General features: G+C 32.9%; 1 protein-coding gene and 1 non-coding gene across 3 annotated transcripts; both read right to left on the bottom strand.

The window, feature by feature from the left end:
• Window positions 1–743: 743 nt before the first annotated feature.
• LOC137827193 (protein LNK2-like) lies at window positions 744–9,792 on the bottom strand. Of its 2 annotated transcripts, none has more exons than XM_068633424.1 (8): window positions 9,376–9,792; window positions 5,012–5,324; window positions 4,705–4,816; window positions 3,655–3,961; window positions 2,096–2,794; window positions 1,829–1,986; window positions 1,253–1,628; window positions 744–1,151 (listed from the first exon to the last, which is right to left on the bottom strand). In XM_068633424.1, the coding sequence occupies exons 1-7, from the start codon at window positions 9,397–9,399 to the stop codon at window positions 1,280–1,282; spliced, it is 1,962 nt and encodes a 653-aa protein (XP_068489525.1). In that variant the 5' UTR covers window positions 9,400–9,792; the 3' UTR covers window positions 744–1,151; window positions 1,253–1,279. The 2 variants fall into 2 exon arrangements, with proteins under 2 accessions (XP_068489525.1, XP_068489533.1); XM_068633432.1 differs by having other exon boundaries at window positions 4,941–5,324; window positions 9,376–9,670.
• A 4,257-nt stretch (window positions 9,793–14,049) lies between these two features.
• Window positions 14,050–14,122, bottom strand: TRNAR-ACG (transfer RNA arginine (anticodon ACG)). Its single transcript has one exon. It is a non-coding gene; the product is annotated as a tRNA-Arg (tRNA).
• Between the last annotated feature and the right edge of the window lie 1,097 nt (window positions 14,123–15,219).

Raw genomic sequence — 15,219 nt, 5'->3', positions numbered from 1 at the left:
AATAAATGGCTTGTAACTTGAGGTTTTAAAAAACGTTAAAAGTTGGAGACTAGGTAACCGCTGATCTAATTGAGTAAAGCAAAGAAGCCAATTCATGTCTTGAAATTATGTCGAAATGAGAAAGTTGAAATGTTAATCTAGATATTCATATCAACACTTAGGTTTTTGCCCTTCTTAATATGTATCCCTAAAATATTAGAGTTAACTGTTCTTACAAGGTCGAATTCCTAAACAAGGTCGGATTCCTAAACTGACTCCTTTTATCTTCTACTTCCGGTCTTCATAGTCTCCAGATGTAGTAGTCTCCGATTGGTTTTTCTTTTTGTCGAATGAGTGGGAAAATGATGAACATCTAACTAAAGATAAAGCAATTTTTCTTTAGATGCTCATCCCGGGTCACTAAGGTTACAGATCACGGTACTGACTCTTACTTCATTTCTCTGTTTTGACTTGTAAATATATAGTTTAACCCTGGAAACAATTCTGTAAGATATGAACGATCACAGTATTGGAAGAGATACAAAACAAGTTCTGATGTGGGCATACACAATTTTTCCAAGTTCTGTGAAAGCATCAAAAGAAAAACCTATATGCATATAGGCTACACAATTTGTGTTCCTCACTACAACTTTAACATGGGTCAAAAAGTGTTTGAGGCGTCTTTCTTCTAGTTATCTAAGATTATCTTTTTCTCACTACTGATTGCAGATGCGTTTTAGCTAAACCAGAAACATGAACAATCCTAATAAACAACCACAAGCTGATATTAAGACTCTATCTCAACATGACGTGGGGCAGCTATAAGAAGTTTAACTACAGAGAAAAATAGCACAAACTTTAAGCTTGGTCCAAACCAGTCTGGCCAAGACTTGACTTTTTGGCATGAGTGGCATTTCTACTAGGTACACAAATATGACTTGGTCTTTTAGTCTTTGTCATGAGTTACCTTACTAATACGTAATCTGACACAGTCATTATTAACATAAGCCAGCACTCACTCACCGAGCTGAGTAAGTTCATATGTTGAGATACATACTGTCATAGTTTTGACAGATGAAACAGATATTATTCATAACTTGGACGTGCGAAACAGGTCTTCAGGATTCTGTGATTATAGACTTCCTCGGTTTCCTTGATTATGATCGGTACAACTGACAATAACAGAGAAGTTTTTGTATTACCAGTAAATGCATATATAATCAAATAAGGAAAGCATAGCAATAAATAGGGAAATAATAAAGGAAGGAATTACCTTCCAATTTATGGGGAACCCTTTTCTTCATTGAGAGGCTTCAAGCACCTGATCTCTGGCATCAACTACTTCATTGTCACAAGCATTCACTGAAGTGTCTATGCAATGACTGTTTTCAAATGGGTCCTCCGGCAGATGCTCAAGCCCTTGGTGAGAAAATTGTTGATTACCTTTCAAGTCTTCATCTGGCAAGCATTCCATTGGAAAGTTCTCCAGGTTAGCTTTTTTGCTTTCAAATTGTATCTTAGCAGAAATAGGAGACTCCAATTTATCAGAATAATTCTCAGTTAACTCCAAAGGCCTATGAAAGAGCAAATGCGCCACAGTTCGATCAATGGGATTTGTCTTCGCTTCAACATCAGTAGTCCCGGCATATCTGAGAAACGATTTATACAGGGAAAATATGTTAAGAGCCTCAAAAGGCAAATCATATATTCAATAACCAAAAGCCAATTGATCAGTGGCACAGTAGGGCCAATTTTATAACCTTGCTTATAACAAGTGCCTGATGGATGAATGTAAATAAACTAGACATCATGAAATTAAAGTAGCTAGGCATCTAAGTGTTTTCCAAACCTGTTTTGGCTACTGCTTTCTTCTCTGGCAGCAGATAAAATTTCTTCTCTGCTACTATTGTTTGTACTGCTTGTATCACTAGCACAATTCCTTAGCATTGCACTTTGTGCCAACCGGAACAAGCTATCTCTAATGCAGAGTCTTGTTTTGACATCTAACTGTAAAAAATGTTTGCCTCAGGATTGTAGATTTGTCTGTCTTTGCCTTATTGTATAGAAGGAAAAAATTATACAACACAGCTTAAACCAATATAAAACTCAAGTTCACCTTTGATATCACATCCTGAAGCATGTACAGAATTGTGTCTTCAACAAAATGATCATCAATTGCGGAAGAGATTGTACTAGAATCATCTTGCTTAGTTGGAAGATTTCTTAAATCTTCTATCTCAGGATCAGCTCCATCAAAATGTTGATTATGCATTTCTATGGCACATCTTTTATTAATTGATTTATTAGTGTCAGGAACTTGATGGCCAAATTCTTTCTGTTGTTTCTGAATAGCGAGCAATGCCTGCATTTGCTGTCGCCTCCTTAATTTTTCAATTTTTTCCTGGGGAGTCATAGTGAGAGGCTTCACTGAGCCCACAGACTTGTTCACAGGATTCATTACACCAAGACATGCTTCATACCCAGAAAGGGCAGGCTGTTGCATAAGACCACCTGACTGAGCCGGTGGTTGCACTGAAATAGAAGAATATGTATTTGTCAGGTTCCCGTATGCAGGGGGTGATATATATGTGTTTGTGATGTCCAGGTATAATGTCTCAGGTCCTTGAAGCTGGTTCTGTTGCCCAAGAATGGAAGCGGGGGAAGACTGCATGACTGAAGACCCCAGCTGATTCTGAAATTTTCCAGATGTGGTCGATGAAGGAGACCAGCTACCATAAAACTCCTGCAATGTTTTTCCATCCTTTTTACCTTGTGATTTTTTCCGAGTTTTCAACTGATTCTTTAGCCCAAAATCCTGAATAACAACAATGGAAAGATCAATCGGTTAGTTGACATTTGAGAAGAAAAAGGAGACTTCCAAGGCAGCACATAGTTATGCTAAGAATAGGTGACAAACCCTTCAAAATTTTGATATACATAAAAAACAGTGTAGTTCTATAAAAATGAGCAAAGAAAATAAGCAGTTCAAACCAGGAAACACATTCTCCAAGTAAAAACAATTTCTTCCAAAAAATTGCCAACGAATTTATGCCAAATTTGCAAGTAACTTTAGCAATGAAAGAAAATTAACATCCCACATGAATCTCTGGCCTCATTGAGCACAAAATAGATTGGATAATAGAGTCTTGTGCTACCTATAAACCTCTAAAATGTTTTGACTGTGAGCTTGAAACTAAAAATTGGAGGTAGTACAGTTCAAGTTATCACAAAAAATAAATATTTGTAAAATTCCTTGTTTGGATAATTAAATTTAGCAAAAGGATGTTGCATTGCCTAAGAAGCTGTAATGTTGGTGAAGGAAAGGTTACTAATGGCTAATTTGTCTAGCTAAGCTAGTGGGGCATTTGTCTTGTCTACGTTATGTAATTGGGGATTTAAGGATTATTAAAAATTTAGAATTTTGGGTAATGTTTGGGACTTGCTTGAGAAATCTTATCCCAAGTAATTATAGTTTTCTCTTAGATTAGGATTAGGACAAGGATTCCTTGAGGCTTAAGTTTGGGTTGCCTCACTTTCTGAACTTTAAAAGACGTGTTATTTATCTTATGGACATCAGCTTAATATTGATACCAAGATATATTTTTCATTAAGATTTCTTTTGGCTCTTTGCTTCCATTTTACATCACTAGTCATTCTCAATATAACTTGACATACCTGTTGCTCCTTTTCAGCAGGAGTAACTCTATCTCCAGAATATCCTTCATTGAATGCGTTTCCGGGAGCATTTTGAATGTCATGAGATGAAGGATCGCCAATCCTTTTAAATGAAGGGGAAAATGATTGACCGTTCTGTTGAACATATTCTGTCTTAATTTCCAAAGGCTCGGAGCTGTTCCTTGAAGCACTTGCTTGGTTTGGTGCTTCCAAGTGTATGGGTACTGAACAGTTACTCGTGTCTTTGGAAGACCACAACTCGGCAGAATTCTCTAGACTTACATGGCCAAATATAGGGTCATCATTGCTGCAAAATCATCACTTGCGAGAATACTAAGTCAGACGTACACTATTATAAGCAACAAAAGCTCAAAAAACTGAGTACTAAACAGACGCACAAAACAGATCTGATGTACTTCAATAACATTAAATGCTAAACTGGAATCTTCGCACTTAATGTTATTCATCATGATTACAATATAATTAATCCCAGGAATTGTAAAATACTATGGACAACATTAAAAGTTGACAGCATAAGGTCTAAGTTGTGAGTTTAAAAAGTGAATAACAGGAGATTTATATAAGTTTGACATCATAATATCATCACTTTGTGCATTTTAGAAATGTTAGCAACACATGCTCTCTAATGAATTCTAACACTCTTCATTGTTGGGTAAATTTCATCCAGGACTTACAAAATATGTGGGTCCTAGTGCCTATTTAGTGCACCTTACTCCCAATTTACTATTACTAGAATTCCTCCTTTCATTTTGAATATTATCTATATACAGTTATTGCTGTTACAATTAGGCATATACATGCCTCCATCTAAATTTGATAGAAACAAGTTTAAGGGCAATTATACTCGAACTGATCCATGAGAAAGTAGTTGTGTAATTTAATTTGCAAAACAAGTTTTCAAAAAGAGAGTAAAGTGAAGTTTATCCATTATGATTACTGAAGAAGTTCAGAAAACATCTAACTAAAATCAAATTAATAATTACCTCAATATTTGTACCTTATAAGAATAGTACAGATAATATACTTTACCTGAAAATTTGATCAAGGTCGTCAAAGCTTCCTATGTTGTCCCAGGCAAAGTTGGCAAATTCACCTTGCTTTTCTACGTCCTTTTCTAACTGCGTAGTCTCTTCTGTCAAACCTATAAATACATATAATTAGAAATGATAAAGTATAACTACATACTTTACTGTTTTTCACGTAATGATGGTGGAACATGAAGAGATACAACTGCACACAAACAAATACACTGACAGACATGCTACCTAGTCTACTCGTAATTCCAATCATAAGTAATTTTACCACCTCTTTGCTGAAATAAATTTGCTAATTTCACCTAAATTTTTCAATACTTCAGCACCCCAGGAACCCTGATCAGTTTTAGCAGCACTGGATAAAGACAAGTCAGGCCATGAGTTTGTGCCAGATTCTGAGGCAGACTGTCCCTGAATAGTATCAAATTTGGAACTACTTCCCAGCTTTTCTTTATGAAAGTCAGTTTTAGTCTCGGTCCTCTTCTGCTCAATCAGTTTACTGGGAGAAGCTTCCTGATTCCATTTTTTCTCATCATGAAGATCCTCACTTGCCTCTTGATAAGGCACAATATGATCATCACTCTCGCCCGCCTCTCCCCATACTATGTTAGCAAGCTGAAAACAATCCATTTAAAAATAATTAATAAATATCAATGAGGCAAAACTCAACAAGAAAAATAAAATACTTCAGATGCTAGCTGTAGAGAAATTCATAGACAAAGGAAATACTGTGGCAAGTTGGCAACACTATAAGAGTGCTTTCCGTCATTTTACAATTTGCGGATGTCATGGCCATTGTGCCATGGCAAATTATAGCAATCATGATTGACATGGACCCTCTTTTTATCCTTTAAATTGCTTTTCAAAACCTTCATCCAATCTTCTGTTTTTTTCTCCCACTATTTGTTGGGACAATTACCACTCATATTCTCACCTGCACCACCAAAACAGTGATTCTAACTCTAGCAAAACCTCTTCAGTTTTTTTATCTCTTCTATTTTTTTTCTTAAATCTTCTTCATTTGCTTTTTTTTCTTCACAATCTCTTCTTTGTCTCTTCTCTATATTTCTTGATTTTACCTCTATTTTTTTATTTCAGTTTTTGCTGCCATCTTTTTTCTCCTTTCGTTTCCTTCTCTATCTTTTATTCTCCTTTCTGTTTTTCTCATTTTCTTGATTTGTCTATTTTTCCCCTTCATCATCTCCTTCTCACTTCAAGGATATTTTTAGTTTTCTATTCGTTATCTTTTCTTGTTGGTGTTGTTTTGAGATTTTATGCTTATGTTACGAGAGTGGTAACTGTTTGTTCATAGAAAATACTTCTAATTTTGTTATTTTCATATATGTTATTAGTTTTTATCATGTCTATTTAGCCTATGTTTTGGTTTATTTTATTACATATATATATATATATATATATATATATATATATATATAAATTCATATATGTTTGTGCTATTTCCTCGTAACCATCATTTGCAATATAGTATGACAAATTTGTGGCTTTTCAACATGGACCATACATCTAGAACTGATAACATTGCTAACACACTTCAACCTAATATAATAAGCAACAACTTAATCCTATAACACTTTTCAAGTTAAACAATTTTTTATATTCTGATACACCTTGATTAGAACAAACGTCTGCTATAGACCTGCGTTGTCCTCCATTCATTTCATTTATCAGATTTGGATATGAAGAAAACAGAGAAAAAGCTTTAACAAAAGCTGAACTTAATAGACTATATATAGACTATATTTCACTTGTGTGTAAAGAGTACATAAGCAAAGTCTATATATAGACTCAAAAGTGGTTACACAACCATAACAGAAAACAGTACCACTAACTCCCAACATTCGGTTAAAAAACAGAATGTGTACAACACTAATACATTTAATTATCATAATTTCCTATCTTCAATATACTTATTTCCATCTTAGCACCCATAAATTTTCTACCTTCTCTAGAGACAACAATTACAACGTAAATAATTAAAAGTATGCCACCATGCATCAAACATTTATTTGCCCTTAATAAAGTATAATTTCTGTCTTATCAAAGTACAATTTATAGAGAATATGCAGTCACAGATTGGACTATGGTACTTATGGTCTTCAAAAGCAATGCATCATGAACACAACAAGGAGCGTAAAATGTTACAGAACACAGAAATCACATTAGGAACTAGAACTTAAAACTATAAGTTCTTGCTATTTTTTTACCCCGATACATGTTTGACGTTCAATTCCTATTATTTCCCTGTGCACTACAATAAACAAATTAAGTAAATATTTAAATGTTATCATCTTGAGTTTAATGTCTATACAATATGGGAAACTCAAGCAACCCTGAATGCAAGATTGCAATCATCAGTGCAACCAAAAAGATTCTAACAATGTGTATGTCAGAGAATTATCATATCTAACTTTTTCAGTTCCCCCCTCTCATAATTTATGAACAGGAACCAACAATATGTTGAACCAAGTGTGTTCAAGCTTTGAAGAATCCAAACCCTTTGAAGGTTGATGAAAGGCTGGATGTGCTTGTTGTTGTTGAGCTGTCTTTAGATAGGATCTGGGGTAGATTAATTGTATATATCCACTCTTGATTGAATCCAAAGCATAAGCATTCTCAAACTTTTTAATTGAAAAGTGTTTTTCAAACTAACTGAAAAACAACCTATTGTTTTGTCGAAACAACTGATTGTTTTATACTTAAGTGTTTTTAGAAAGATTGAAAACTGTTTTTGATGGTTGACTTGCTGTCAAACCAAAACAACCGATTGATTCGTGGAAACAACCGATTGTTTGTTTTAGGACCATAACAGAAAACTGTTTTGTGCTTTGACTGAGCATTAAATGATTTTCTAACTGTTTACGCTCCAGTTTTTAATGCTTTGACCAATCTTTAAATGCAATAAATAGTTTGTTAAGATTAAGTAACAAACAACAACTTTGTTTTAATACAGAAAAACATATTTGAGTTTTTCATAGATTGAGCTTTTGAAAAGTTGAGAATTGCTTAGAGATTGCATTTTGACCAAAGAGTGTGAGATAGAATTTTCATCTTGTATTGATTTCAGATCTTCTCTGTAACAAGTGTAATCCTTTGTACTTTGAAAGAAACTTTGTGTGTATAGCTGAGAAGTGTTGTGTGTTCTTGAGGGGATCAAGATCAGCATTCTTAGTGGTGTTGTGCTAAGCCAAAGGAAGTGTGTGTCTTGAGGGGATCAAGGACACTTCTTTGGTTGTGTTGTGAGTAATCTAGGGTTGATTGCTTAGTGGATTCCCCAGTGGTTTCTGGGAAGACTGGATGTAGCTCTGGGTTAAGAGTGAACCAGTATAAATCTTTGTGTGCATTCTCTTTATCCTTAATCTCTTTAAATTTAGTTTTTATATTTGTGAACTAGTATAAACAACCGATTGTTTCTGCGAAACAACCGATTGTTTTTCTTGTGATGTGCTTATTTGCTTTGTGTTTTGGCAAAATATATTCTGATTCAAGTGTTTCTCGAAGTAATTTCATTCTAGGCTTAAAAGTTTGCAAAAACCCTCTTTAAACCATTCACCCCCTCTAGTTTAAAGCCATACATTCTAACACAATATACCATAGGAAGAAACCATATCATCTTCACATTTCCCTTGAAACAATATTATTATTGATTCCACTCTTTCCCAAGCCTCCTTATATAAAAAACCATAAATCCAAGTGCAGCAACCACTCTTTACCAAAATGTATCAATAAACATAGGTTGATTTTTCTTACCTTTCTAGGAGACAGACACTACAAATTACAAATCATGACAACCTTCCACCTCCATTACTCCTCCTTGATGCCAAACTTCATTTTAAGGTATCTGGCAGTAACTGTACTCTTAACCATTGTTTAGTTGGGGAAATGGATGGGGATGAGGGATTCTGATAATGATTTGTTCTTTGGTTCGATTTTTAGGAGGGGAGGAGAGGGGAATGGAGGGAGCAGAATCCCTACCAATATTAGGGTTATTTAAAGGGGAGGGGGGGAATTTAAAGCATTTCTGTGTTGACTAAACTATCCTACTTATGTTTTGAAATATAAAATTTCAAAAAAGAAAATTACTTTTAGCATATCCCTCCCTTGTGAACCAAACAAGAACAAAGTTATTTCTATTCCCCTGCTCTTCTTACCCAAACAAAGATGTCTAATCAAAATCCCTCCCCTCCCTTCTCTCCCCCCACCTCCAATAACATCTTTCCCCTCCTTTGAACCAAACAATATATTAAGGTCCAGGACCATTATGATAAGATCTCTAAGAATTCAACCAGAATGCAGCTACAAGCTCCCTCTGCGGTCCACTCATTTTTTTCCAAAACACTGCTTAATGGATCATAATCCACTTCTCCTAAATTCCGTATTGAAATACTTTGATATCAATTCTCAAACTGAAGCAAGGACAAAATACAACATCCTCACCTCAATCTCAATTTCTGATAATCATTCCAGACTCAAATCTCAACCACCAAAATACACCCCAATTTATTTCAAACAAAAAATGTTATACACAACAATAACCTAAGCTCGTTTAGTTAAAAAAAATATTAAAAACAAACATCTAACAAACTACGATCTAACAATAGCAATAATAACAAAAAGTTGAGGAAAAGAAATTGAAAACATGACTAACCTCTTCGTCGTTCCAATCAAACATTTCTTACATGCGAGACACAGAAATTGTACAAGCGAGACACGGAATCGAACGCCAGAGAATGAATTACTCTACTCATCGCCGAGAAAAAAAAAAACTAAGAAGATTTTCACACAGAGAGAGAGTCAGCAGAACAACAGCAACGCCACCATGAAACGAAACGACGTCGTTGCGGAGGACTAGCTCGTGCTTCACATGACGCGCCGCGCGAAGAGAGTGGGAAAGAGAGAAATTAGAGAGAACAGTTTGAAGGCTTCAGAGAAAGTGTGTGTGTGTTTTGAGAGTAACGGCGACGGAGATATGTGAGAGAGAGAGAGCGCGTGAGGTGAGGCGCGAGTTGACACGTGTGAGCGTGCGTATCTAAAGTAGTGGCTCTGAGAGAGTCTATCAAATGCCGAATCCTCATTGGTTGTTACTTTTTTGTTTTGGTTTGGGTGTGGGCCCAGTGGGCCCAGTGAAAGGCCTATGTAGTGGCTCAGGTAGCATCAGAGGTTGTTTTCGTGGGGCCCACCGTTTTGTTTATCAAGTGGCTCTTGGTGTGATTCTATGATCAAAAACAGAAATTACAAAACTCAATTTCAGATTAGATTTTTTTTTACTTTAGTTGAGAAAAAGAAAAAATTAATTTAATAAAAACATATGAAAAATAAAATAATTTTCAATTATCTGGCATGACAGGAGTAAAGAAAAAAAACAAGTTATGTAATTTCAACGATTTGATAAAATGTAAAAAAAAAAAGTATTAATAAAAATATATGTAAAACACTACACTTAATTGTATTGTTTCTGTAAATCTTTTCTTTTTTCTCTTTCTACCAAGCAAACAAAATTCACTCCCACTCTTTTCCTCTTTTTCATTACCAAACAAAAAGGAGGGTAATGTACTACCCTATACCAAAAAACAAAGAGCATTTAGTAACTATTTGTTATATTATTGTATCACCCTAATAATTGAAAGTTAATCATTATGTTTATGTAGAACTTGATTTTGTATCTGATAACCAAATGAGTTACCTAAACATTATACAAAGCCTTTAAATACTATCTTAAAGAGTATTATGTCTATCTAATTACTTTCTTATTCACTTATACTTGATTATCATATAACTTGAGTGTGGAAAAGTCTTCTGCAAATGGACTCATACTCAATTCTCAACCATAAAATTTGACAATCTTTCAAAGATGAAGTTGACTCACTCTTACAACTCGAACATGCACCTCAGACGCAACTTATTATCATCATCATAGAGAGAGAGTCACAAATAAAATTGAAGAGACTTTATAAACATGTGGTTTTGGTATAGGTGTTGGAGAGAGAGTGCTTCCAAAAATTTAGATTATAAATTTGGATTTTTCAATTTTTAAAATTTACATAAACAAAATGGAAATTTGATCTAAAAATATTATAAAATATGGATCAAAGTAAAAAAATAGATTTAAATAAATAAATTTTTAATAGAATAGAGGAATGCAAAAATTGAGCAATTTGACCAAATTATATATTTTCCCACCCTTACAATTTTGTATTTAGACCATAACTAAATTGTTTGACTCTAGAAACCAAGTATATATATTTTGCTCACTTAAGCCTATTTTGTTTATTTTGTTTCTTATTTAATCTTTGTGTTGGTTAAATGAATGTGGATATTTTCATTTAATCTTTATTTGACAAAATGAAAATAGAGGAAGAAGAGTAGAAATATAGGAGATTGAACTAAAGTAAAAATAAAATGAGTCTCATTAATATATATTTATACTTTTATTTTCATTTATTTTTTTGGTCTACCTAAGTCTTTTTTGCTCATTTTTTAGTTTTTGTGTTCTCGCGTTATAACTCATATATGGTATCTAGGATTTGCTACAAGGTTTGAGCATAGTCATCTTCCTTCGTTTGAGTTGTTTGTCTTTGGTTTCTCATGATGTCACACTAAAGTTTTCTAGGTTTGAAGAAAGTGGAAACACTTTTGAGTAGGTTTTTTTTAGGGGATGTTTTGTTTGTATTGTATTTTGTAGTATTTTGATTGAAGATTGGCTATAAGGACTCTGTTAGGATAGATGTTGAATTATTTTGATGTGGTCTACCATTCCTTTGAGGATTATGTTTGGTGGTTTGTAGAGTCAGGTGGTTGTGTGGGGGTCAGGTGTTGAGCATATTGGCCTTGGTCATTTTCTGTATAAGGGTTGAGACACCCCTGAAGTGTGTCATTTTGTTTTATTTATTCTTTGTGGATAGGAAAAACTATTATTTTGTAAAAAAGTATTTCCTATTTGTTATCTTGTGGAGGTAGGAGAAGTTTTACCTAGTACCACGATGAAAGTCATTTTGTTCTTGTTCAAAATTAGTTGACTTTAATCCAGTGAATTCAAGTGTCTTTGCAATCCTATTTGTATCATATTTATCGTATTTAGAAAAATAATTTGAGAGACCAGAAAGTTCAAGGTACTCGAAAAAATAAGTTCCTGGATATAAGGGTTCAATGACTCCTAAAAATCTTGGTAATAGAATTATTATTCTCGTTAATGTTGTTAGGTTTGATCATGGCAACCCCCAGAGACCGACACACAATGATCATCCAAAGAATCCTCTGTCCAAAAAATCATGATGCCTAAGGGGCAAGTACAGGTGACATGACTTCACTTGATACTTATACTTTTGTTTTCATATCAGTATCACAAAGTGTCATTATACCACATCCTTGATCTAGTTTAAGACAGTACAATTTCTATGTTTTAATTTTTCTTGCATAGAAAAATATTTATTTTTCAATTTTTATTTTGTGTGAACTAAATTATTTAGATTTAAGAAAATAAAGTTATGGAGAATAAAATAGCATTGTAAAAAAAAGTGTTATAATTAGATTTAAAAAAGTTATGTTATTAATTTATTATGAAACTCTAAATTCTTTAAAAATAATTAAAATTGTTGACCTCGTCATTTATTACTTTCATGATTAAACTCCACAATTTATAAGGTAGTTGTATATAGATGATCATATATTAATTAGAATTTTGATTTGGATGTGTTTCTAGTTTAACTACATTTGAATTTCTCTTTTCCTTTCACATGTGGGAGTTTTGTAGTCCTTCTACATTTATCAATTGAAGACAAAGATATTTTTTTTTTCTATTAAACTAGTAGTAATGTTTTGATTTTTAGATTGTGTTATTAAGTTTTGTTGAAGTATTTATGTGTGATATGGGGAGGTTGGAGATTCTAGTTTTGAGTTTTATTATATATAAGTCACCTCTCAATAATACAAACTACCCTGAGATATTTTTTGGAAATGAAACTCTAGGTACCATATTTGAGATTTGAAGTTATTGATTAACTCAAAATTGTGTGATTATATTTTTATATTGTGTAAGTTTGTATTATTATTTGTGTTGGTGAGAATGTCTTTTGAGTTGCGAAACCAAAAATGAGAAAGTTATATACACCAAGGATGTACATAATAAAATAATAAATATATATTTAAATTTGTTTGGAAAAGAATTAAAGATATGTTATTCTTATGAGTATTTGATTGGTCACTAAAGATGTTCAAACGATGATATTTTTTGTTAAGATAAAGCATTATTGTTTAAGCATTTAAGTGTTACTCAAGCGATAATGCTTACATTCAAGTTAAGCGAAAGAGAAGTCATATGAATTCTCTCTTACTAGGGAGTTTTGTTGCTCAAGCATCATATTGAATACTCAAACGACAAAAATTAGTGTTGATTCTCTTTTTTCTGAAGTGGTGATGCTTAAACGTTCTATTTGTTGCCTAAGATAATAAGATAAATCATATTGATAATGATATAATTGGTAAACAAATATGTATACTAAAAATAGTTATGTACCGATCGAGTTCGTACGACTGACTAAAAGACTCAGCACTCAGTCAAGGTCGACCTATATGACTGAAACCATCGCACTCAGAGGGGATTAATGAGACTAATCAATGATCAATCACTAGGTAATATATTCTTAATTACGACCAAAATCATTAATATGACCCAATAACAAATGGCTCATGATAATCATATAAGTAAGCACAGATTTCAAGAATCAAGAATGTCATTATTCTGTACTAATAACACCAAGTGTCGAACACCAAAATCTCACTCGAGTGTCGGAGTACCTTTTGCAGGTACTATCCGAGCCCCCGAAACCCACGAAAACAAGGAGTAGAGAATGGAGAGGAGTACAAAAAGCTCATTCGAGAGGGGAGAAGAAAGAGTAGACCGACCGACCAAGAAAGAAGGAAATCACTCTCTTGATTCCAACCCGTTCGAGAATAAGTTACAAGTATTCTTCTTTATTAATAGTTATACATAATAATCATTGAAATAAAAGTATGTTATAAAATTATAAAATATTTTTATTTAAAATAATTATAAAAATAAATATTTCTAATAAATGTAATATGTTTTTCATTTATTAAAGTATAAATAATGTAAATATCGTCCATTTTTTATTGTTGGTAAATTTTTGTATTATGTAGTTTTTTTTATTGTGAGTAGTTATTTGAATTTAGAAAATCAATTACTTAAATGATAAAATTATAAAAAATTATTTAAAATTAATTATTAAAATACTTCAATAATAAATAACATAAAAAAAAGTAGTTAATAACTTGAGCAGAAAATTTGAAAACAAAAGATGTTTAACGACTCCACTGGGGATCGAACCCAGAATCTCTGGTTCCGTAGACCAGCGCCTTATCCATTGGGCCATGGAGTCACTCTTTGCTTCTAAAATCTAAAACATTTATAATATTAGATTATTATAATCTAAAGTTTGTACCTTACATTATTCACTAGACAGATGAACGGCCAATTATGGTGGCAGGGATTTAATTAATTTTCTTTAACAATTATAATTTCGGAACCTAACCTATTTATAGAGAAATAAGAGATTATCCACATCAAAAGTCTTGTACATAAAATTGTTCAAAATAATTTAATATTGATCACTTGTAATTTAGCGTAACAATATATATCTTGCATATTAACATATAGTTATTTATATGAATACTAATGTCAATAATTGAAACAAGAGATTATATTCTTCTTCCCAACTAGCTTGCATACTTAGGTCACCAAGAAGAAGAAAGAGGACAATTGATTTTAGGATGCATGGAGGAAGAAAAGAGAAAGAAGGAGTAGCTTTTGTTATATAAAGAAAAGAGAAATAAAGGATTGTGCAACCACTTCCACAATTTCTAACTTCAACAATTTCCATTTTCTTTTCTTCTGTTCTCCAAATCACTCATACTCTTTAGATTTTTTGGTGTTGGTGTCTAACATTTTTATGTTCTCGGTCGTCGATATATGAAGTACTTGCAAAAAGTTCTTCGACACGATCAAGTATTTGGTATTCATTAGTTAGGGATAATAAATGTTATTATATGCATACTTTGACTTGATATCGATCAACTATTCACATATATGAGTTGAACCCTCGTGGTAGTAGGTCTAGATTATCTCGAATAAGAATTCATCCTTGTATTAGTCTGACATGAGATACAAATTCATCGTTAACTTTATGCTTAAGTCATCTTAAATCTAACCTATCTAAGTATACTCAGTCAGAGAATTAGAGTGGTATTCAATCCAGATGTCCGAAAGGTTTTCAACTTTGTTTATGATATTTCGAAGTGTACTAAACAACATTAATATTAAAGTCCAAGTTTATTTTTGCATACTATACTCTACTTAAACACAAATCAACACATAACTCAATTACAAAATTAAAGAATTAAAAACTTAAACATAAATTAAATTTAATTATAACTATTTCATATTTTTTTATTAAAAAACACACAAAGTCCTTACATT

Source organism: Phaseolus vulgaris, chromosome 11 (genome assembly GCF_000499845.2).
Source record: "Phaseolus vulgaris cultivar G19833 chromosome 11, P. vulgaris v2.0, whole genome shotgun sequence".
NCBI lineage: Eukaryota > Viridiplantae > Streptophyta > Magnoliopsida > Fabales > Fabaceae > Phaseolus > Phaseolus vulgaris.
The sequence above is the reverse complement of the archived record's forward strand: the minus strand, read 5'-3'. Positions and strand labels throughout refer to the sequence as shown.